The sequence below is a fragment of the Grampus griseus genome (genome assembly GCF_964374135.1).
Source record: "Grampus griseus genome assembly, chromosome: 17".
Classification (NCBI taxonomy): domain Eukaryota; kingdom Metazoa; phylum Chordata; class Mammalia; order Artiodactyla; family Delphinidae; genus Grampus; species Grampus griseus.
The window spans coordinates 1,033,971-1,055,890 of record NC_139011.1 but is presented as its reverse complement, the minus strand read 5'-3'; the positions used below and the strand labels follow the sequence as shown (position 1 = coordinate 1,055,890).

The 21,920-nt window shown below is 65.5% G+C and overlaps 3 protein-coding genes across 4 annotated transcripts; 1 reads left to right on the top strand and 2 right to left on the bottom strand.

Moving 5' to 3' along the window:
• The first annotated feature begins 3,493 nt into the window (after nucleotides 1–3,493).
• On the top strand, nucleotides 3,494–8,262 carry GSDMD (gasdermin D). 2 transcript variants are annotated; one of them, XM_082674544.1, is made up of 11 exons: nucleotides 3,500–3,611; nucleotides 4,647–4,906; nucleotides 5,090–5,282; nucleotides 5,948–6,116; nucleotides 6,232–6,334; nucleotides 6,576–6,629; nucleotides 6,931–7,002; nucleotides 7,127–7,302; nucleotides 7,445–7,586; nucleotides 7,682–7,755; nucleotides 7,886–8,262. In XM_082674544.1, the coding sequence occupies exons 2-11, from the start codon at nucleotides 4,690–4,692 to the stop codon at nucleotides 8,123–8,125; spliced, it is 1,440 nt and encodes a 479-aa protein (XP_082530670.1). In that variant the 5' UTR covers nucleotides 3,500–3,611; nucleotides 4,647–4,689; the 3' UTR covers nucleotides 8,126–8,262. The 2 variants fall into 2 exon arrangements, with proteins under 2 accessions (XP_082530669.1, XP_082530670.1); XM_082674543.1 differs by lacking the exon at nucleotides 4,647–4,906 and having other exon boundaries at nucleotides 3,494–3,611.
• Nucleotides 8,263–12,017: 3,755 nt separating this feature from the next.
• Nucleotides 12,018–16,569, bottom strand: MROH6 (maestro heat like repeat family member 6; the record flags this gene model as incomplete). Its single annotated transcript, XM_082674400.1, has 14 exons — nucleotides 16,298–16,569; nucleotides 15,991–16,143; nucleotides 15,667–15,821; nucleotides 14,964–15,081; nucleotides 14,594–14,778; nucleotides 14,368–14,505; nucleotides 14,139–14,253; nucleotides 13,886–14,029; nucleotides 13,641–13,814; nucleotides 13,301–13,468; nucleotides 12,921–13,049; nucleotides 12,571–12,664; nucleotides 12,394–12,459; nucleotides 12,018–12,259 (listed from the first exon to the last, which is right to left on the bottom strand). The coding sequence occupies exons 1-14, from the start codon at nucleotides 16,547–16,549 to the stop codon at nucleotides 12,018–12,020; spliced, it is 2,133 nt and encodes a 710-aa protein (XP_082530526.1). The 5' UTR covers nucleotides 16,550–16,569.
• A 1,802-nt stretch (nucleotides 16,570–18,371) lies between these two features.
• Nucleotides 18,372–21,695, bottom strand: NAPRT (nicotinate phosphoribosyltransferase). The gene is made up of 13 exons (XM_082675191.1): nucleotides 21,425–21,695; nucleotides 21,208–21,335; nucleotides 21,046–21,128; nucleotides 20,661–20,791; nucleotides 20,438–20,553; nucleotides 19,982–20,178; nucleotides 19,765–19,905; nucleotides 19,388–19,472; nucleotides 19,220–19,300; nucleotides 19,023–19,125; nucleotides 18,783–18,937; nucleotides 18,573–18,680; nucleotides 18,372–18,486 (listed from the first exon to the last, which is right to left on the bottom strand). Exons 1-13 carry the CDS (start codon nucleotides 21,648–21,650, stop codon nucleotides 18,400–18,402), a joined length of 1,641 nt encoding a protein of 546 aa, XP_082531317.1. The 5' UTR covers nucleotides 21,651–21,695; the 3' UTR covers nucleotides 18,372–18,399.
• Nucleotides 21,696–21,920: the final 225 nt, after the last annotated feature.

The window sequence follows — 21,920 nt, the reverse complement described above, 5'->3', positions numbered from 1 at the left end:
GGTGCTTGGCTGGCTGGGACCGCTACCCCGTGGGTACCTCCTTGCCTTTTATCCCAGAGGGAGAGAGGCAGGAGGCGAGTGTAGAAGAGAGCTACCACTGAGGGCTCTGTGGGTCCCGCCTTCATCCCAGCCTCCAATCCCCCACTTGACCCCCCACCCTCACGGCAAAGCATGAGCCTCAGAACCAGATCCTCTTGGGAGAAAAGCTGATTAATCTACTGTTTCCTAGATGGCAGCATTTCCACGAGGCTCTCAGGGACCACGGTGATTGGATGGTGTGAATCTCACCTCCACAATTTCCCACATGCCCTAGTACTGGGCAAGCCTAACTAGGTGGAAGAGACACCCCCCGCCCAGCCCAGCGATGCCTGGATCCCAGCAGTAAGAGCCCCCTGCAGCTGGGGCAAAGTGAAGTGAGGCTCAGAGCGTCGGAAACAAGAGCCGCTTCCCTCTGCAGAGGACCAGTTGGAGTGGGGCAGGGTTCTGAGCCGCTCCCCCGACCCCTGTCAGCAGAAAGTGCCGAGCCAGGCAGGATGCCGCAGGCCTCCGGACCGAGGACCAAAAGGAAACAAGACAGGAGGGCCGCGCGGGGGAGGGGCGGCTGGAGGCGGGGCGTGGGCGAAGGGAACCGCTAGTCACCCGCGCCGGCCCCCAGGACGCACCGTGAGCCTCCGCTGATCCTGACCTGCGGGGAGTAGTTTCCTCGCCTGCCTCTCCCCCACCCAGTTCTGCCGCCCCTTCCTGAGGCCTATGCCCCTCCTGACTCCCGGGGCGCCCCTGGATCCGAGACCGCCCTGCTCTGGGGCCGCCCCGTCGCCCAGCGATCCGCCGAGCGTTGATTGAGCGCCTGCTGGACAGGCCCTGCTGACCGGCGGTCCGAGCCGCCGCCGAGGGTCCGGGCCAGCAAGGGGGGGCGGGGGCGGCGAGCGGGGGGGAGGCCCCGGGGGGACTCAACTCCCAAAGGAAAGGACTCCTGGGACTTCAGTGCGTCTGGCAGCCTCTCGGCCCCTCGCTCCGCGTTCGTTCACTCCCGGCCAAGCGGCTCTCGGGCACACGGGGCCCTCCGGGGCGCCTCTTGCCCGCGCGGGCTCCTGGGGGCGCGGCAGCGCGGGTCGCGGCTGCCGACATCCTGGGCGCCGACTTCCGGCACCCTGGGAACCCCCAAAGTGTCACTGGGAGGCGGGCACAGGGTGGAGCCAGCCCCCTGAGCTGCACCACCCACATCGCAGACCCAGATGAGCCCGAGGCCCACAGCTCCCCCTACCCCTCCCTGGACCCTGGCCGTCCCTGATGCCCGATGGCCGGGGCTGGGTGGGTTCCTCGGGCCGACTACCCCCTAGCCCCGTCTCATGCGGTCCTGGCCTCCACTGTCCCTGCCTGGAGGACAGTGGACACCCTCAGGCCTCCTCTCCCTAAGCCCACTCTGCCATGTCCTCTGAGGTATCCCAACCGCTGCCTCCAAAGGGCTGTCCTGGTTATCTTCTGTCCTTGTTCCTCCCAGGGGCTCGGCCCTTCCAGGGTAGAGGCTGTGGCCTCCACTGCCCAGTTCCCAGCAGTGCCTGGCCAGCCCTGCCCCTCACCGGGTGGGTGGAGGCATCGGATTGCGGTGGGCTTCCTCTTCCTTAGAACTCTCCCAGAGGTGCTAACCCTTCCCCGCACACAGCCAGAAGCCCCCTCCCAGGCTCCCATCCCTGGTCACGGTTCTCCCCCCAGGGCGTGGTGTCCTAGCTGGCTCTGGACCCCCAGGGTCTGCCCAGACGTTGCGCAGGGAGGCCTCACCCACCCCCATATCACAGAGTGGCTGTGAGGAAGACGGGAGGTTGCCCCAGACTTCCTGGCCCTGGAAATGTCCGAGTGCTCCCCAGGCCTCCAAATGGGGAGGGGGAGGGGGTGCAGGGCCAGCCCCAGCCACCTTCCTTCTGCTTTTTCTCCCCAGTGGACTCACTTCCTGTCATCTCAGGCTGACTCTGCCCTCAGGAGCCTAGGGACACAACCACTCACCAAGCCCAGTGCCTCTTGTTTAGGTTATTGCCAGAGAACTGAACATGTGAACGAGGAGTTGCTGCAGCGATGCCCTGTCCATGCTTCATTCAGCCCCGGGTCATTGCAACATTCCAAAACACCCCCCCAGGAAGTCACTTTCCCTGCACTGGCATCGGGGCCGCTGCCAGCGGCTCTACCTGGAGGGGCCCTTGTCCCGTTCACGGCCAGAGCCCTCATCTGCAGGAGCACGTGGCGCCAGGTGCTGATAAACACTCATGGCTCGAATTAGTGCATGTGGCGGAGCCTTCGGGGTGAGTCTCAGGCCAGCCAACTGGCAGGGGCCCTGGTGCGGGCTCCAGAGTGTCACAGGGCCCAGAGGCAGGATGTGGCAGTGGAGCAGTGGAGAAAAGGGGGCATGGGGCTCCTGGCTGCCTTGCACTGGACATGATCCGCAAGCAGCCCAAGAGAGTAAGGGTGTTGAGAACCTGAGACAGGCCTGGCTTCAGCTTTTCAAAGTAACAGCTTTATTGAGATACAATTCACATACCATACAATTCACCCATTAAAAGTGTGGAACTCTGGGGCTTTTAGCGTATTCAGAGTTGAGAACATTTCCACTCCCCAAAAGAGGCTGTGTCACTCCCCATCCCCCTCCCCGCAGCACCTGGCAACTACTAAGCTGCTTTCTGTCCCTACGGTTCGCCTGTTCTAAACAATTTGCATACATGAATCCCGTGAGATATTGTCTTTCACGTCTGCCTTCTTTCACTTGGCATAATGTTTTGAGGTCCATCTACGTTGTGCCGTGAGTCACAACTTCATTCCTTTGTATGACTGAGCACCACACCATCCTGTGTCTTCCATCGTATGCACTGACCACATTGTCTGTGCTTCCACAGATGGACATTTTGCGGTGCTTCTGAGTTTTGGCTGTTAACAATAATGTTGTGGGAACATCCATGTGCCGGTTTTTGCGTGAACATATGTTTTCACTTCTCTTGAATACACACCTAGCAGTGGAATGAATGAGATCTAATGGTAATTCTCTGTTTAACTTTTTGAGGAACTGCCAGACTCTTTTGCATCCATTTACATTCCCAGTAGTGTGTGAGGCTCCAATTTCCCCCATCTTCCCCAACACTCGTTACTTCTCTTCTATACAGTTATCTATGGGGTGTGAAGCAGCATCTTCTGCAGTTTGATCTGCAGTTCCCTGACAGCAAATGGCGTGAGCATCTTTTTGTGCGCTTGTTGGCCATTTGTAGCAATACATTTTCTTTGAGGAAATGTCTCTTCAGACCCTTTGCCGTGGCCCAGAGTTTCCAGAGAGAAGGACTGAAGAAGCGCCCAGCAGTTAGTGCCCAGCAGTTGGAGGCAGCAGCGGGTGGGGCACGAGCTGGCGCACCCTGACCCTCCCCCACCCTCGCCAGGCTGAGGCTGCGGGGGCGGGCTCACGGGGGTTTCCGGGCTGTGGCTGCTGCAGGCCGGCCGAGGTTTCACTTTTGGATCTGGGAAACTTTGGGTTGTGTGCTAGCTCGGCAGCTCCGGGGCAGAGCCCTCCGACCCCAGCCAGCAGAGCGGCCTGGCTTCAGCTCTGTGGGCGCAGGCACGCAACAGTCACGGTCACGGTGAGCTGCTCCCCGCCCCTGCGCGCCGCACCCCACTGCCTGCCCTGGTTCCGGGGGGGGCTCTCCCTAGTGCTGGGTGGGGGGAGGCCAGGTCCTCTGGGTGGAGACCTGGTCCGGGCACCCTTCTGCGGCTTCCCCAAGCCCCCCAAGGACTCGCAATCCCAGACAGGTTTGGGGAAGCCCCAGGCCTCTGGGAAGGGGGTGCCCTCCCCAGCCCGGCTGGTTTGGGCTTAACTCCAGGTAGGCCCTCTAGGTGCTCCTTGGGCCACTCTCAGACTTCAGACCATCCCTGAAGCTCAGAGGCTTCCTAAGGGCTGGCCCCCGTGCCTGGAGCCCAGATGTCCTGGGTCCTGAGTCAGGCCCACATTGGCTTCTGACCCCTGAAGACAGACTAGTGGCTCACGGAGCTTTGGGCGCAGAGAAAGCCCTGGAGGACACGTCTAGGAGCTGGGGACACTTTGGCTGGGCCTTGCTGTGGGCCTTTGCACCACTGCCCAGGAAGTGATGGCTTCTGATTCTTCCCCCGCCCTCTGAACACCTCAGCCAGCGGGGGGAGCTGCTACAGCAGACAGCAGTGGCTCGGGGTCACTCCACGGCCCCAGCCTTGCCCTGCCCTTCCTCAGTGGCTGCTTTTCGTGAGTAGCCCTAAGCCTTGTTGAAGTGACAAAGGGACGAGAGGCCTTGGTGGGTGGCCAGGGCTGCCCCCCCGCCCCAAGCGCTGAGTCCCAGGGCTTTCTCGGGCTCCATGTGGGCACTCTGATCACAGAACAGCTGGTGTGCGTGGCCTGAGTCCCACTGAGGGCTGTGAATGACGCCCCACCCTGGAGGTGCTCATGGCCCCTTGGAAAGATGGACTAGTGGATGCCCGGGTGTGCTTCTGCTTGTCTTTGTGTTGGGTGATAGTCAGCAAGCGCCTTCTGCCAGTCAGAGCATCCCAGGACTAGCCAAGCAGGACTGCTTTGGAGGGAAAGAGCTCCCCATCACTGGAGACGTCCAGGCACCTACCTTCCCCCTCTGCCGCCCGCCCTCTTCCAGCCCTGCGGGTGCAAGGCCTGACCCAGCTGCCCTCCTCAGGAGCATGGCATCGGCCTTTGCAAGGGTGGTCAGGAGCGTGGTCCAGGAGCTGGACCACGGTGGGGAGCTCACCCCTGTGGACAGCCTGCAGAGCTCCACCAGCTTCCAGCTCTACTGCCTTTTGGGCAGGAAGTCCTCGAGTTCACGGTTCTGGAAACACCGCTACACACGTGTCAACCTGTCCATCAGGGACATCCTGGAGCCCGACGCCCCAGAGCCAGGTACCCCACTTGGCACTGTCAGAGCCATGGGTCGGGTCGGGGGAGGAGGGGGCAGGCCCGCTGCCACCTGCTCTGGGCCTCTGGGCTCCTGCTTCCAGAGAGCAGGCACTTTTCAGAGGCCCCTCCGCCCGGGGGGAAAGGCGGCGGATGGTGGGATGGGCCTCAGCTCTGGTCTTGCTCCAGCTGTGGAGTGTGGCAACACCTTCCATTTCCACGATGCTATGGATGGGAAGATGCAGGGCAGCGTGGAGCTGGCGGCCCCAGGACAGGGGAAGCTGTCAGGCGGGGCCGCGGTGTCCGGCAGCTCCAGCGCCTCGATGATCGTGTGCACGCTGCGAGTGGCGCCCAACACCTGGGAAGCCATGCATCGAGAGAGGTGAGCCCTGGGGTGGCGGGGCCCTGCTGAAACTGGGCAGCCTCTGGGTCAGGACTTCGGGGCAGCAGGAGTCACAGGGGGTCTCTGCCAGGCTGAGGGAAGTCCCAGAGGCAGGGGCATGCTGGGACCAGTGGGCAGGGAAGGAGGCTGCAGAGGTCCTGGGGGCCTGCATCCTGCGGGCCAGGGCGGCCAGGCAGGGCCCTAGGGTCAGGGGTCAGACCAAGTCCCACTGCGAGGGGGCTGGGCTGCTGGGGTGGAGCAGACACAGGGACCCTGGGGAGAAGGACCATTAGCTCAGAGCGGAGACATGAGATTTGAACCCTGGGAGCGGCAGGGAGTGGAGGGAGAGAGCAGCCAGGTGAGCAACCGGCCAACAGGGTGGGCCCCTCCAGAGGTCTTCAGGTGTCCACCCGTCCCCACTGGACCTTGTCTTTTCTTCCTGCACCCCACCCACTCACAAACATTGTCGGGAGCACCAGGGAGGGAATGATGGGTATCCCGTGCCTGGGCATCCACAGAGCTCTCGGTCTCCTCGGCCGTGTCACCGCCCCCAACCCCTATGGCCACAAAGGCTGAGGTCCAGGGAACGGAAGCCCGCCCCGTGGCAGGGGGAGGGGAGCGCAGGGTGCACCGCTGCGAGCTTCCCATTGGTCTGCTCACCACAGGCGCTTGCGGCGGCCTGAGCACAAAGTCCTGCAGCAGCTGCGGAATCGTGGGGATGACGTGTTCGTCGTGACCGAGGTGCTGCAGACACAGCAGGAGGTGGAAGTCACCCGGACCCAAAAGCAGGAGGGCTCCGGCCAGTTTGCACTTCCGGGAGCCATGGGCTTGCAGGTGTGCGGGGGCTCGGGCTGGGGAGGCAGAGTGGGGCAGACCCCTGCCACCAGCACCCTGTTACGTCTGGCCCCACGACCCAGAGCCCAGTCCTGAGCCCATATCCATCTGTCAGGGCAGAGGCGAGGGCCACCTGAGCCAGAACAAGATGGTCACCATCCCCGCGGGCAGCATCCTCGCCTTTCGGGTGGCCCAGCTGGTTATTGGCTCTGACTGGGGTGAGCCAGGATCACGGTGACTTCTGGGGCCCAGACTCCATGGCAGAGAGGCAGAGAGGCCTGGAAGAGGCCCCAGGGGTCACTGGGGGCATCTGGGTCGGGGTGGCCGAGGGTCCCTTGCTCTGGCATTTGGGAGGTTGGGGCACAATGGGGGTACTGCACAGGGGGTCCCAGCTTGGGAGGGAGATGCCAAGTGCCCCGCCAACCTGCTTTCCCACCTCTGCTCCTGTCTGGCTGCCAGACATCCTCTTCTTCCCGGACAAGAAGCAGACGACCTTCAGGCCACAGCAGGAAGGTGAGGCCTGTGGACCTGGGCAATGGGATGAGCTGATGAGGCATTCTCCTGCCCAGCACAGCACAGCCGGGGGACGCACACACGCGCGCACACACACACACACACACACACACGGGTGACACGGTGACAGGCTGACACCAGCCTGGTTCGACCTTGCTCCCTGTCCCGGGCTGCCAGTACTGGGGTGGTGGTGACAGGCTGTGAGGGCCGAGGGGAGGCCTCAGGCCTCTCTGGCTCGGGGACCCAGCCCTGCGCTGACCAGCCCTGCCTCGTCCAGACCATAGGCCCTCCTACATTGCAGGTGGCCAGCTGCAGCGGTCCTCCTGCCTCACCTCCACAAAATTTCTCTCTCTCCGCTTCAAGTTCCTGTCGGGTCAGTACCTTCTTGGCCACCCCCCTGGTGGGCTCCCCTTCTGCCCCCCTGTGGTCTGCCCTCCATAACCAGGGCTCCCCGGGGCCACGTGGGTACCTGGGCAATGGCAGCCCTGTCCCCACAGATGGGCCCATGGAGGACCGGTTGGCGACCACCGAAGGCTTCCAGGGCCTGCAGGCAGAAGTGGAGGCTTGGGCCGTGGGCCTGGAGGGCTTGTCCAGGGAGCCTTGTCGGCAGCTGCTGGGGGCCCTCGGGCAGGTGCTGCGGGACGAGGCCGCCCTGCAAGCCCTGGATGAGTCGGTGAGAGAGCTGGGTGGGGCGTGGGGGGCGTGCAGGGGTGGTGGGTGGGTGGGGGGCGAGCTGGGGCGGGGTGGGGCGGGCAGAGCTGGTGCCTGCGCCCCGCCCCCGCGCTCACCCACCCGCCCCACGCCCTCACCCCCAGCTGGAGCACGGCCTGCGTGGCGGGCTTTTGGAGTCTCGGGATGGTCCGGTGGGTGCTGTCCTCGAGTGCCTGGTGTTCTCCTCCAGAAGGCTGGAAAAGAGACTTGCCGGCCCCGTCTTCTACCTGCTGCAAGCTCTAGCTGGTGAGGGGCTCCGGGGGTGGGACAGGCAGGGAGCAGGAATGTGGGCTTCCCTAGCTGGCCTTCCAGAACCCCTCTCACCCAAGGTCTCTCCCCAGTGCTGAGTGCAACCCAGCACGTGCTGCTGGCTGAGGTGCTGGAGATGGGGGCCCTGTCAGGGGCGTTCAAACTGGTGAGTGGGCCCAGCTTGTAGGGGAGGGGCTGTGCCGGAGGTGCGGACCCAGTGCATCTGGGCTGGGGTGGTGTGGATGGTGCCAGAATCCTGGGGGCCCCTCTGACAACCTCCCACCCTGTTCTGCCAGGTGGAGAGCCTTTTGGAGCAGAGCACCCCATGGCAGGAGCACAGGGCCGTGTCCCTGCCGCACGAGCTCCTGGGGAGCAGCTGGGGCTCAGAGGCACCCACCTGGGTCCTGCTGGAGGAGTGTGGCCTTGAGCCACAGGTGGGCGCCCCCCAGGTGTGCTGGAAACCGGAGGCCCAGGGCTGTGCGAATGCGCTTTACGCCTGCCTCGCACTGCTGTTCAGGCTGAGCCGGCTCTGCTAGCCTGCAGCCTGCCCGCAGGGCAGCTCTCTAGTCGGGGCAGAGCTCATGCCCACCCAGCTGCCAGGAGCCACACCCAGCCATGTGGGCAGCTCCCCACAAGGCCTGGGAGTTGAGGAAAGACAATAAATGTGATGAACGAAGGGAAAATGCTCACTGAGCTTTCGAGGGGCCCTATGTCAGGGGTCGGGCAGCGATGGGGATGGGGCCTCATATGGGGAGGGACCTGGGGGCTGAGAGCAGGCATCTCTCCCGTGGGGCTGAGGGGGCGTTCCCTGTGCTGCACCGGATCACTCCAGAGTGAGCAGCCACGTGGCCGGGCTCCTGGCGCCCTCCCCCAGCCGGCTGGCCTGGAAAGAACGGGACGGGGCGATTCCAGCCCTCAAGATGGTTCTCTGTCTGCCTCAGGGAACTTGAGAACGTACTGATGCAGGGAGCGGGGGCTGTCCTTGCCCTCCGGGGCGCAGAGAGGACAGAGAAAAGGTGTACGGACAGGCACACAGATCTGCACTCCTGGGGCTGCACTGGGGCCCCAGGGAAGTGACCCGAACCAGAGCAACTGGCCTTTGGGGTATGTCTCATCCAAATTAATTCGCTCAAAGGTAAGAGTCTCCCGAGAGGAGGGCTCTGGGCCCCTGAGTCGCAGTCCCTGGGCCTTCGGCAGGGCTCAGAGCCTCCCTGGACCAGGGTGCCTGAGCCTCCCTGGGGCGTGGGGGCGGGGGTGGAACGGCCCCACGTGCAAGGAGAGATAGTAACTGATTCAGCCAAGGACTTATTCTCATCTTGGAGCTTGAACAGCCAGGAGAAATTCGCCTCTCCCCGTGGGAGCCAGTCTGCCATCCTCCGCTTGGCGGAAGGCGGGGGAAGCCGCGCTCCCCTCCTGTCAGGCTCACACTGCCCTGCAGCCTCAGGACTGGCTAAAGAGAAGGGATGATCGGCCCTGCCGTGGTTGGGACATTAACGCCCGAGAAAACTCAGGATTGAGGCCAACAGTAAAATTAATATTAAAACAGAGTGTTTGGGTCTTCCCTGGTGGCACAGTGGTTAAGAATCCGCCTGCCAATGCAGGCGACGCGGGTTCGAGCCCTGGTCTGGGAAGATCCCACATGCCGCGGAGCAACGAAACCTGTGCGCCACAACTACTGAGCCTGCGCTCTAGAGCCCGCGAGCCACAACTACTGAGCCCGCGTGCCACAACTACTGAAGCCCATGTGCCTAGAGCCCGTGCTCCACAACAAAGAGAAGCCACCACATGAGAAGCCCGCGCACTGCAACGAAGACCCAATCCAGCCAATGATAAATAAATTTATAATTAAAAAAACAAAACAAAACCAGAGGGTTCCCCAAACATCCCAGATCCTGGTACAGAAACTGCTAGAAGGGACCTCCCTGGTGGCCCAGTGGGTAAGACTCTGTGCTCCCAATGCAGGGGGCCCGGGTTCGATCCCTGGTCGGGAAACCAGATCCTGCGTGCGTGCTGCAGCTGAAAGGTCCTACGTGCCGCGACAAAGATCACGAGCGCTGGACTAAGACCTGGTGCAGCCTAAATCAATAAATCAATGTTTAAAAAAGCAAACAGAAACCCCTAGAGATCTACCCCTCACACAGGGAGAGGAGAAGCTGGACACCTCTCAAGCCTGTTTGTGTTCACCAGGGCCCACGCCCCTCCTTTGGGAACCGCATTAGGGGGACTTGAAAGGCAAAACCAAGGGGGACGGGACTGGAAGAGCCTGGACAGCCTGGACACTCAACCAGCGATGCTCGCCTGGGAGCAGGGCTACGGCAGCACTGATCCACCTGGAGCCTCCCTGAGGATCCCAGCAGAGAAATCCCCGAGAAGGGTTACACTCCCAGGACAAAGCAACAGGCTCTGAGTGAACCCAACACCTGGCAAGCAGGGAGTCTAGCAGGGCTTCCAGCGATGGGGCAGGGGACCACGGCAAGGCAGTCTTGCACACAAGACTGATCATCCAAGAGAAGCCTGCACTCCAACTGGCCTGCTACAGGGAGGAGTACGGGCTCCCAGGCCTAAGAAGCCCAGGCATCACGGAGGTGTCGCGAGAAGAGGGGGGGTGCTGCCTGCCCGAGCCCTCATCTGAGGCTGGGCTCTCCTTTCCAGTGGGCGTCACTGTGGGGGTTGCCACTAGCCTGCCCAGCTGTGCTCTGCAGTGGGACAAGCGTGTGCCTGGTGGGGGAAATGGGCATCCAATGCTCACCCAGCTTCTGGCTCCTCGGCTGCAAGCAGTGGGGGCCAGGCTTGCTTCTGCCCATGGGGGCTGCCACTGAGGTCCGCCAGGCTCCTGCTGAGCCCAGGCCCAGACCCAGACCAAGTCGGGCGGCTGTGAGGGTGCTCCTCGTGGGCCCCACCTGCAGCCATGGAAGCTGAGGAGGGACCCCCAGGCCTGGGAGCTGGAGCCTCCTTGATGGGTGACAGGCTGAAGAACCCCCTGAGGACATTCCCACCAACCTCCCTTCCTTCCGTCCTCCTCTCCTTCACGGGCGTCTGACAGCCTCCTGGCCTCTCCAGCGTGTACCCCGATATATTTCTTGTAGCTTAATCCAGTTTGGGCATCTGCTTTGGAGAAGCCGAACCAATACCCCAAACCATGCCCCTGGCTTCACACAGACCAGTGCCCTCGGCCCGAGCCTCCCCTGCCCTGGGAATGACCTACGAGGAGACCCCAACCCCTTCCTGCTGAGCCCCGGCCCCATTGGCTCGGCATGCGTAGGCCCAAAGCACAGCTTCTCAGCTCAGGGTGGAACCTGCCTGGCCTTCCGCCCACCCCGGAGCCGACCCAAACTCCTGGCTACGTGCTGTCTTCCTTGTAATCTCAGCCCCAGCCCGATCTCGGACCAGGCCCAGCGCATCAGAACCCAGCCTTGGCCCAGACCCAGGCCCCAGACAGACGCTGAACCCCTAGGATCCGTGTGTTTATTTTAAACGCTTTCCACAGGGATGGGCAGGACCCCAGCCTCCAAGAGGCTGTGTGAGTTGAGGCCTCCTCCTCTGAGGAGGCAGCATTGGGGGGGCCCTGAAAGGGCAAGAGGACACCTCAAGGTGGGCACTCCAGGTGGAGGAAGCCGCCCGTCCAGGGTCTGGATGGATTGGGTCACAGCCTCGGAGCCGTCCTGAGGGCCCTCTTCCCCACATGTCCAGTCACGCCTCCATTCACCCCTGAGCAGGGTGCTGGGGTGCCGGCGCGACAGCTCAGCCTAGTGGGGTGCGAATGCTGGCAGCCCACACCTGAGCCCGCAGGTGTCATCTCGGGTCCGTGCTGTCCAGTGGGGAGGTCGGGGACAGCTTCCGGAGAAGGCCCAGGTGGGGTCTGACACGGTAAGTGCGGGGGAGGGGCAGGAACGGGGCCAGGCTGTGGGGCAGCGGGTGTGGACAGGAGGACAGATCAGTGTTTCTTGGCCAGGAACCTCAGAACCTCAGGCCAGGACATGGCCAGCCAGGAGTGGAGCACGTGACGAGGAGTGATGGGCTGCTGGGGCGGCCGGGAGGGCCCAGGCAGAGGGCGGCCTATCACGGCGCCGGCTCCCAGGGCTGTGTCAGCTTCACAGTGGCCCCCACCAGGCCTCGGCCCGGGAGGTCAGGTGTCATCCAGGCAGGGGACTGAGGGGGGACAGATGGACTCAGGGGTGTACGAGGCAAGAGGCTGAGGGCGAAATGGTGCTCCGTCAGAAGGTGCGTGCCCCCTCTAGGTCGTAGGGCTGTCTGGGGGGGTGAGCTCCCGGAGAGGGGTCTTTGTGTGCAACAGGCCTTGCGTGGCTCCGGGGGGCAGGCATTGGTGCCCAGCACCGAGCCCAGGGTGCCCCTCAAGGGGGGGCCTCTTCTGCAGATGTGCCCCTGCTAAGACTGGCCGCAGAGCGGTGGGGGGCGGGCCAGTCGGGCTCAGCCTGGTCCTAAGCAGCCCCAGGGGCCAGCGGGGCTCTGGTGGTGCTGGAACGGGCTGTCTCTGTAGACTGGTGGGGGCCGGGCAGGGTGGGCGCGGCGCCGGCCCGGGCAGGGAAGGCGCAGGAGGCACCCACGGCAGGGAGGGTGCTGCGCCTGAGCCCGCAGCACCACCTGCTGGGTGGACGCTTGTGCCGCTGCCACCACAGTGGGCTCAGGGTCACTCTGCAGCTGCCCCAGGTCTGTGGGGGACAGGGCAGTTCATGGCGCGGGAGGGCCCCAGGGCCCCAGCTCTCCATCCACCCATTCCCATCCGCTCCGCCCTAGCGCCCACCACCTTTCCGGAACCCCATGCCCCGGTGAGTCGGGTCCTCACCCTGGAACAGATTGTCTAGCAGGTCCTGGTTGATGCGGCGGGGGCTTGAGTGATGGACCAGGAAGCCTGGACCAAAGCAAACCCTGAGTGCTGGCCCCCTGCCCACAGCAGGGAGGGGCTGGCCCAGCTCCCAGAGCCCTAGGTGCAAGGGACAGTGTGACACCAGGACTGCCTTACCCACGAGCACCACAGCTGCCCAGCGCAGGGAGTCCTGTGGGCTCTGCAGGTAGCCCCGGGTCTGGCTCAGGAAGCGGGGCATGTGACTCGGGTACCCCTAAACCTGGGGACAGAAGGGCTCATAGCAGGACAGGAGGGCCAATTCTGCATGGGAAGGAGGTCGCAGAGGTGAGTCCAGGGGCTGAGGGCCCTGGGGATCCCCCGGGACATGGCATCAGGACCTGAGGCTTTAGACCTGCCACCACCTTGACTGCAAGGGTGGGAAGGCTCAGTTTGGGGGGAGTGGCCCTGGTGTATATTGGACCAAGCGGGCAGCTGACCATATACCCCATCATTGTCACTGTCCTCCCCCAACTGACCAGGCGGTGGCAGATGCAGCTTAGGGCCTCAGGGCTGTTGCAGTGGGCCACGGTGACCATCTCCTCCAGTAGGCCCCAGCGCAGGGCCTGGTCACAGAGGGTCAGGGTCCACTCTGAGCTCTGGAACAGGGGAAGGCAGCAAGGTTAGGAGCCCAGAAAGTGGCAAGAAATGGCCTGGGAGGGGGGAGGTGGCCAGGATGAGGGGTGGAGGCGCAGGCGGCCCAGGAAAGACCAGGAACCTGGCTGCGCATGTCACCTGCACCTGAGGTCCTGGGAGAAGTCCCCGACCTGTAATCTTTGGAGAGGCAGCTGTCGTGGGAATGGGTGGGGCTGGATGGAGACAGCCCTGGGACAGTCTTGGGGGGACTGACCTCATTGGTGTCCCGGCTGGGGTCATACAGTCGCAACAGCAGCGGCACGAGACTCTGCAGCACCAGCTTCCGCAGGGGGCCGCGGAGTCCCACCCGGAGCCCGCCCCAGCCGCGCCGCACCAGCGTCCCGAGGAGCCCGACCGCCGAGGCGCGGACCGAGTCCCGGGCCTGCATAGCAGGGCGCGGTCAGGGCGGAGCCAGCAGAGAGAGGGTGTCCGGAGGGCTGCCGTCTGGGGGCGTGATCTGGGGGCCAGGAGCGGGGCCTGGTTGGGGAACCCTGGGAGAGCCTGGGGAGGGGGTGGTGACGGCGGGAGGGGCGGGGCCGGAGGGGCGGGCTCACGTCTTCCACAAGCGGTGGGAGGAGCGGTCCCAGCTCCGCGCCCAGGAGCCGCACCGGCGCCCGCGGCCGCATCAGGACCCTCCGCAGCGTCCCCAGTGCGGCGCCCACGAGCCGCGCGCCACCCTCGCCCAGGGCGCCCAGGAGCGCGGGCAGCAGCGTGCTCACGTGACGCACCTGCAGGGACGGGGACTCGTGGGAGACCCCTCGCAGACCCCGCCCAGACCCCGCCCAGTCCTGCCCCTCACCTTCCTGCGGTTCAGCGCCAGGTGGCCGAGGCCCAGCAGGCCCAGCCAGTGCACGGTGGGCTCGGGGTCGCCCTGCCAAGCGCAGAGCCGGTCCAGGATGACCTCCTCCCGCAGAAGCCGTGTGGTGGGCCGGCTCTGCAACAGCTGGGCGGGGGGACACAGGGTCAGCACGCTCGCGTTCCCGTGCCGGCCCGGCCGCTTAGGGGCCAAGTCCATGGTCACCCCTCACCACCCATCCTGGAAGCGGGCTCACTCCGCTGAAGAAGGCCATAGCCGTGAGGTGCTGTGCGTCTTCCGCGCTGCGCAGCTGGGGCAGCAAGTCCGCGAACAGGCCTCGCAGGTGGTGGTCGGCGTGCGCCACCATGGCACTGTGATGAGGCGGAAATGGGAGCTCTCCCTCTGCGTCCGGCCTCGCCCCTCACGAAGCCTCTACCCAACAACCCCCATGCCCCTGCCTCTTATCCCACACCCCTGCCCTGCACCTGGCCAGCAGCAGGACACCCTCCAGGTGGGTGTGGGCTCCCACCAGTCTTCTCCAGCGTCCAGCCTGCTCCATGCACGTGACCACCATGCAGCAGCTATCCCCAGTGAACAGGGCCTTCAAGGCCTCCACTGTGCAGCTGGGGGGGGGGGGCAGCAGACGAATGGGCAGTGAGGGCCAGGAGGGCACTGGCCCAGCCCTCACTCCCCCCGGTGTGCACCCCTCACCTGGCGTGGCTGTACGGTAGCCCTTGGTGGGATGGGGCCCAAACCTTGGGGATGTCAGTGGGGCATGGGTCCCGGGCCAGCTCATGTAGCTGTGTGACCAGCACAAGGAGAAGATGCGGGTAGAAGCCCTGCGTGGCAGCCACGCAGCCTGACACAGCCAGCATCTCCCCAAGGGCACGAGTGGCCTATGGAACAAGGGGCTCATTCAGGCTCAGACACTGCAGACAGGGCGAGGACAAAGCCTCTATGCTTGAGAGACGTTATGGATGGGTGTGACTCAGGTGAGAGCCTGCTGCCCCCAAACCCCTGAGCCCAGACTCTCCTGTCCCCTTGGGCCAAGGCCAGGGGAGTCCCTGGCAATGCCACCTACCACCAGTGCCTCCAGCTGGCATCTGGCCGAGCCCTTTAGCACCCACAGCAGCTGCACCAGCACCTGCCCATTCACGCGCTGGTTCTGGCTCAGGCCACGCCAAAGCTCGGCTGCCGCCCTGGGGGCACGGGGCGTGTGAGCCAGGGCCTGGCGCTGGGATGAGGGGCGTCTCCAGGTCAGGGAGGCGGCCACTGGGACTCCAGCAGGAGGAGGGGCAGGTAATCAACCCCGCAATCCCAGAGAAACAAAATAAGTGGCATCTGTGCAGAGACCACAACGGAGCCAAGTCTGCAGGATCAGCTGCCCGGCGGGACCACGCAGACCCTGTCTGGCCAGTAGCGGTGAGACAGGCCTGGCATCACGAACAATCACCGTGGAGAGTAAAGCCACAGGTAGCTCTCCTGGGGCAGACTCACCAAAGAGCCATGGGCGCCGGGGTGCAGCAGCCACCTGGCTTGCTCGGAAGCACACCCCGCCGGGCTGGGCTGCAGGAGAGGCCTGGAGAGAGAAGGCAGGCCCCAAGCCTGGAAGCCAGCCCTGAGGACCCTCAGTGGGTGAGAGGCAGGAGTGGAAGGCAGGGAAGGCCCTGCCCCGCTGTGACCCACTCCACCCTGGGCCAGTCTCCACAACAAGCCGGGAAGGGGAGGGAAGCTGCGTCGGGCCGCGGGGGGGATGCGGCGTCTGGCGGGGCGGGGCGGGTTACCGGTCCGGGGACAGTGAGCGCGGCAGCAGTGCACACACCACGGCCCGACAGTGCTCCAGGGCCAGTGTGCTCAGCACCTGCAGGGCCGCCCGCTGGGGCCTCCACTCTGCCAGGCTGGGCACCTGTGCCAGCGGCCCTCGCACAAGGCCGTGCACCTGGCGTGGAGGGGCGGACGTCAGTGGTCCAGTCTCCGTGACCCCTGCACGTTACCCTCAGTACCCTGACCAAGCAGCTGCGGCCTGAAGGGGGCTGCTCCCTCTAGCCCCCAACCCTGGAGGGGACCAGGCGGGAGACTCCAAGGGCAGGGAGGGGACGGGGGCTAACCTGGTTCTCCAGCCACTCCCCCCAGGCCTCCAGGGCTGAGGACAGGGTGAGTGCTGTCGCCTGCGTTCCCGCAAAGCCAGCCTCGTCCAGACAGGCAGCCGTGTACGACGCCAGGTCTGCGAGGGCCCCCTCTTCCAAGGAACTCTGGGGAGTCTAGGAGTGGGGGCGAGGGGAGACTATGAGACCCCCTTGCCTCTCACACTCTCTTCCTCCCCACCCCGTCCCAGCTCTTGACAAAACCCCCGTGGCCTTTCTGTTTTTTCCCAGCTCCGTCCCCCTTTACCCCCCAGGCATCCCTCCTGCTCACCAGATGAAGACCGGGTCCCTCAGGGACTGGCTCCTGGGTAGGAGGCTGGGAGAAGGGCTCACTGCCAGCTGGGGAAATGGCGGCTGCCCGCCCAGGCTCTACCCCGCGTTCAAGCTCAGGTTCGGGCTGAGGGCCGGTGGAAGGGGGTCCCGGGGGCTGCCCCTGGTTGGCCCGGATCCCTTCAGCCAGAGCCGTCAGGGTTAGGGCTCCCACGGGAGCCCCCTGGGCCCAGTCCCACGCGCCCCCAGCCATGGCCGCCGCACACACTGAGCTGCTCAGCCGGGCTCAGCCTGCAGCACCTGGCACTGGTCCTCCCAGAAGCCGTGCCCAGGCCTGACCTAGAAGCAGGCCCCAGGCAGGCGGGCCCAGGGACAGGCGTGGCAGCGTGTGGGTGCATGTGCGTGTGCATGCTCTGTGGGGGCGGGAGGTCGGGGAGCCACACGGGGGTGTCCCCAGGTGTGGTGCCTGCAGGGGCTTTTGAAGGGTCTTCCCGCCCAGACTGTTGTTGGTGAGTGGCCAGCCTAGGCTCTGCCCACCAGGACCTGGGAAAAGGGCAAGGTCCCTGGGAGACAGTGGATCTGCAAGGGGGGGGGGAAGGGTCCCTGACCCTGACTTCCGACCCGTCTGGGCAGGGAATCCTGGGCAGGTGTAGACAGCTCTGAGGAGGCCCCAGCACGTTTTAGAAGTCTGGGCCCAGCCCTGAGCTGAGGCCTCGCCTGATTCAGCCCTAAAGAAGCAGTCAGGTCCAGGCTGCACTTGCGGCCGGGGGCTGGGCTCTCCTCTCTGCATCCTGACCCGGCCGGACATCCCGGGCATGGGGATGATTTGGAGCAGCCCTGGGGGGGAGCCGGAAGCAAGAGGAGCTGCCCTGTGCCTCCCAGGTGCCCTTGCAGGTGACTGACATCACTGGATGGATCACGGTGGGTGGGTGGGGGAGGGCCTGGGTCCTGGCACTGAGGAAGTGTAAAGCTCAGAAGTGGTGACCTGTGGGTACCTGGGGCCTGGTGCGTGTCCTGCTGTGTGTGTGGCGGTGGCGGGCGGAGTCTGTGTCTCTCTCCGAGCCTCCTGCTCCCCAGGGCTGGCCTGACCGGGCCTCTGCCCCAAATCCCCGCTGTCGCCCTCACCCAGCAGCGCAGCGGCCACTGCCCAGCCTGGTCCAGGGGAGCCAGAAGAGCTGGTCTGGCCAAATACCTGGGCAGGCAGAAGTGCTCCGGGAAGCACCCTGGACAGTCGGCACTCCCCCTCGTCCTGGCCTGCTTGTGTCCCCCGCCCAGGCGGGAGAAGCCCAGGCCCCGCCCTCTGTCCCGCAGGGCCTCCAACCTCTCCTGAGTGGCTCCTCCGGAGGCAAAGCCGGTGGAGACCCGACGAGCCTGCTCGCACAGGGGCAGGGCCAGCCCAGGACCCTGGCCAGGTGCCCAGAGCTGAGCCAGTCCCTGCTCCCTCACCTCCACCAGCTCTAGTGCAGGCAGGCCCCGAGCCCTCCTCTCCTTTCCCAGGACTGCAGGGGCGGGAGCTGGGTCCCCAAGGCCCAGGCCTAGTCCGTGCGGTGACAGATGCCAGGGCCGACAGGGAGCCAGATGGGTGGGGCCCAGGGGTACAGGGTCCCACAGAGCTGGCAGCAGCAGTGGCAGGGGACACCCAGGCCTCTCCTTGGCTGGGGAAGCTTGAGGCGTCCACCGAGCCTGCCCCGCCCGGGGGGCATCCCGGAGCCCCCCCATCTGGGCTGGATCCCCAGCCCGCCTCGGGCCTCTAGCATGGAGCGGTCTTCCAGGAACCAACCCCCCCAGCTCCTAGTTGGGCACCAAAGCCCCCTCCCTTTCCCCACAGCCCTGCCCTGTCCTGCCCGGATCTGCTCCTACAGTCCAGCTCCCCAGGCCTCAGATACCGACCCCCACCCCACCGGCCTTAGCCGACCTCAGGCCTCAGCACGGGGCTGCCTACCTGCCCTGGCTGGGCTGGGGTCTTCCCTGGGAGGATGAACCCTCATGCTGATTCCTGACTCCAGCCCACCCTGGGAAGCCCTGGGGGTCCAGTGAGTGGCAGGCTGGGTGAAGAAATGACACATGACAAGCTGTGGGGATAGTGAGTGACTCATGTTCATTTCAGGCAGCTCCCAGCAGGGGATTCTCAGAGGGCACCTCTGCACTCAGTCTGTCCACCAGGGCCCGGAGCTTCTCAGACAGCGCCACCTGCAGGGAGGAGAGGGGGGGACCATGGGTGGCCATGGGGGGAGAGAGGGCACAGGGCGGGTTGATGATGTGGGCCCTACACCCACCTGGTACAGCGCAGGCTGCTCGAGCCACCTGTGGGCAGGACTCAGACGGCTCAGGGACTGCTGGGCGAAGGCTCTAGATTCGGCCAGAGATGGGAGGGGCTCACACAGCTGGGGGGAAGAGGGAGGAAGGGGCTGGCTCGAGGTCAGATGTCCGAGCTTGATTTGAGTTGAAGGTGCAGGCTAAGGGGGTGGGTGGCTAGGGGCGGTCACCTGTCCCTGCTGGACCCAGAGTCGCAGCAGCGGCTCCACGTGCGCCGGCCTCACGGTACAGGACTCCTGGGTCCCTCGAGGCCAGACTCTGAGCTCCTGGCCAGCCTGGGGAGGTGGCTCCTCTGCTAACTGCAGCACGTCTAACAGCAGAGCCCCTGCGTGGGTGCGCATGTGAGGGCGCCAAGCATGCACGGGGCCTGGGGCCTTGAGCTCAACTGCGGAGGGTGGGCGGGGCCTCACCATCGGAGCCCAGGAGCCGGAAGGCAGCCTTGCTTCCAGGCAATGTCTGCTTCTCGGGGTCCTCGGTCAGCTTCATCCGCGGCTGGCCTCCCACGGACACCAGCTACAGGGACAGGGTGCTGAGCTAGCTGGACCCTTCTCCCCGGACCCATGGTCCATCCCCAGCCCATCCCCACTGGGCCCCGGACTCTCTCCACCTTGTAGACACAGCCCAGGGAAGGCTGGCGAGGGCAGGTGACCACGCTAGTACCGATGCCGATGACGTTCACCTCACTGCCCTGGGGGGGAGGGGAAATGAGCTCGGCCAGCATCTGCAGGCCCAGGGCCCGCCGAGCCACCCTCTGGGCTGCCCCTGCCCCGCCTACCTTCTGGGACAGCCTGGCCAGCTCCTGCTCATCAATGTTGTTGCTGACAGCAATGGGGATGGACTCCAGCCAGGGCACCCGGAACCTGTGACGGGGGCAGCCCTCAAACGCCCCGACTCACCCGGCCCCCTCCCAACCCAGTCATGCCGTCTCCCCGCCACCTGATAATCTGCCCTCAGCCACACTGGCTCTATGGGCCCCTGAGCGAGCCCACCCCAGCTTCTTTGCCAAGGCTGCAGCACCTCTACTGAGGCAGCAGCGTATCAGAGAGCCTCACGGTGGGAGAGGCACGGTCCCTCCCTCCCTCTGTCCCATCCCAACATTCCTGAACCAGAGGGGATCTCTCAGAAGGCAAAGCCCCTGCCAGGGGAACTCACTGGGCCGCCACTGTTCGGAAGACGCCACGCGTCTCCTGAGCCTGCTGAAGCAGGTCGCCACTGTCCAGCCTCACTCCCACTGCCTGGTAGCCCCGCTCCTCCAGTGCCAGGGCTACAGCCAGGAAGTTGGGGAGACCACTCCTGCAGGTGGGGACATGGGAGCAGGGGGTCTGCTGCTGCTCTGCTGAGCCCACCCTGGGGGGTGCCCGGGCCTCACCTCCGCACACTGTAGGTGTCCAGCAGGCCCTGGAAGGCCCGGGGAAAGGCCAGGGCATAGGCCACAAAGGCCGCCCGCTCACCCCGGTGTGGCTCCTGCACCCCCAGCCCCAGGTGGCCACACACACGCTCCAGCCACGTCTCCACGCAGGCAGCCAGGTCCACCCTGGGGCCCTGACCAGCCGCTGGAGCCAACATCTATGGAGAAGAGTTGGTGAAGGATGGAGGACCCAGAGCGCAGGGTGGGGACTGGTTCAACCCCAGCAGAGAGTCTGAGCCACCTGCCTGCCAGCTTCCCAGTGCCGCACTGAGACCACCTGCCCGGCGTGGCTTGGGTGGGCCAGGCGTGGTATCTGCCTGTGCACAGAGCAGGGACTGGCCTCTCCTGCTCCCTGGGAAGGGCTCGGCTTGGGGGGTCTGCCCTCTGGAGTCCAGCTGGGGGGACAGGGGTACTGACCGGTTCAGGGGGCACCTCGGTGCCTGAAAAGGAGGTGATGAAGGAGTGCGCCAGGGTCCCGGCCACCGGCACGCCCCGCAGCTGTCCTGCGAGCATGTTGCTGCTGCCATCGAAGCCTGGGGTCAGGGCATCAGGCAAAGTTGGGGGACTTCAGGCACTGAAGGGGGTTCTCAGGGCTGGCCTCCTCCTCCCCCAAACCAGGCCTCCGTCTCCTGGCCCTCACCGCCCAGGTAGCTGTAGGTAGAGGCGGTAAGACCCCCGTCGGGGCCCTGAGCCCGCCGAAGCCCCAGCTCCAGCAGCCGCCTCTCCGGCCCTGCGATCAGGCGAAGCCGCGCGGCGTTCGTGGCGACGAGGCTGCGGGAGCAAGGGGGCAGGGGACCCGCAGTGACGGCCGGGAAGCCACCCAGAGCGCTGCCTCTCCCGAGGACCCGAGCAGCGGGAGCCGGAGGCCCCTGCCAGGACCCCGGCTCAGCGCTCCGCCCCCAGGGGCCACGCCCCACGGGTCCGGGCCCGGAAGTCAGCCCTCCTTCACGGAGAGCCCAGGCTTCCGGCCTCGGGCGGGAGGCGGGTGTCCCGCCCCAGGCCCCACCTGGCGCCCCGGGCCCCACCTGGCGTAGCTGACCAGGCAGAGGAGCGGCGTCTCCAGCAGCTGCACCACCAGGAGCGGCCCGGACACCTGCAGCAGCGGCACCTGCGGGGCGGGCTGTCAGCTCGTCGCCACCCGGCCCTGCTCTGGCCCACCCCCCGTGCCCCGCTCCCCCGGCACTCACGCTGGGGAAGGCGAGGGAGCCCTCGGGCAGGGCCCGCACCGTCACCCCGGAGCAGTCGAGGGCACGAAGATGCTGGAAGAACGCGGGGTCTGTGTCTGGGGGCAGCACCGAGGCCAGGAACTGCACGTCTGGGGGCGACAGAGGCCGTGGTGGCGAGGGCTCGCCGGGGCTGCCGGGGGCGGGGGGCTGGCGGGGTGAGGGGCCGGGGGGCGGCTACCTGCGTCCGTCAGGCGGAAGTCGCGCACGAAACGCACGCAGTCGCGCAGCCCCGCGGCCAGGGCGAAGGCTCCGCCGAACGGGCAGCGGCGGAAGAAGAGTTCGAACTCGGCCGCCTCCTGCGCCCGGCCGGCGCGCCAGTAGCCCAGCGCCATGGTGGCCTGGTACAGGTCGGTGAGCAGCGGCCGCGCCGCCGCGCGCCCCTCGGGGTCCTGCTCCGCCGCCATCGGACTCTGGCCGCTGCCCTGGCGCCCCGGACTCTGGCCGCCCCGCCCGCGTGACGCCGCGCTGGCCAGGGCCCGCCCCGCCAGCGGGTTGGGACACCGTGGAGCCACTGCCTTTCCTGGCAACCAGAACCGTCAGGGCGGGCCGCTGGCCTCCGGACGCTCTCTGACAGCCGGACCGTGGCTCGAGGTGGGGACTTGTGCTCTCGCTGGTCAGCCCAGCTCCCCCTGGCCCCTTGGAGCATGGTCTGTCCTGCCCCAGGCCGCGCGGCC

Coding starts and splice junctions, on each gene's coding strand:
- GSDMD (XM_082674544.1), top strand. CDS start 4,690: ATGGCATCGGCCTTTGCAAGGGTGGTCAGGAGCGTGGTCCAGGAGCTG. Junction 6,630..6,930: donor CTTCAGGCCACAGCAGGAAG/GTGAGGCCTGTG, acceptor CCTACATTGCAG/GTGGCCAGCTGCAGCGGTCC. Junction 7,756..7,885: donor TGTCAGGGGCGTTCAAACTG/GTGAGTGGGCCC, acceptor CTGTTCTGCCAG/GTGGAGAGCCTTTTGGAGCA.
- NAPRT (XM_082675191.1), bottom strand. CDS start 21,650: ATGGCGGCGGAGCAGGACCCCGAGGGGCGCGCGGCGGCGCGGCCGCTG. Junction 19,906..19,981: donor GACACCTACAGTGTGCGGAG/GTGAGGCCCGGG, acceptor CCCCACCTGCAG/GAGTGGTCTCCCCAACTTCC. Junction 19,301..19,387: donor TGGCCAGGCTGTCCCAGAAG/GTAGGCGGGGCA, acceptor CCTCCCCCCCAG/GGCAGTGAGGTGAACGTCAT.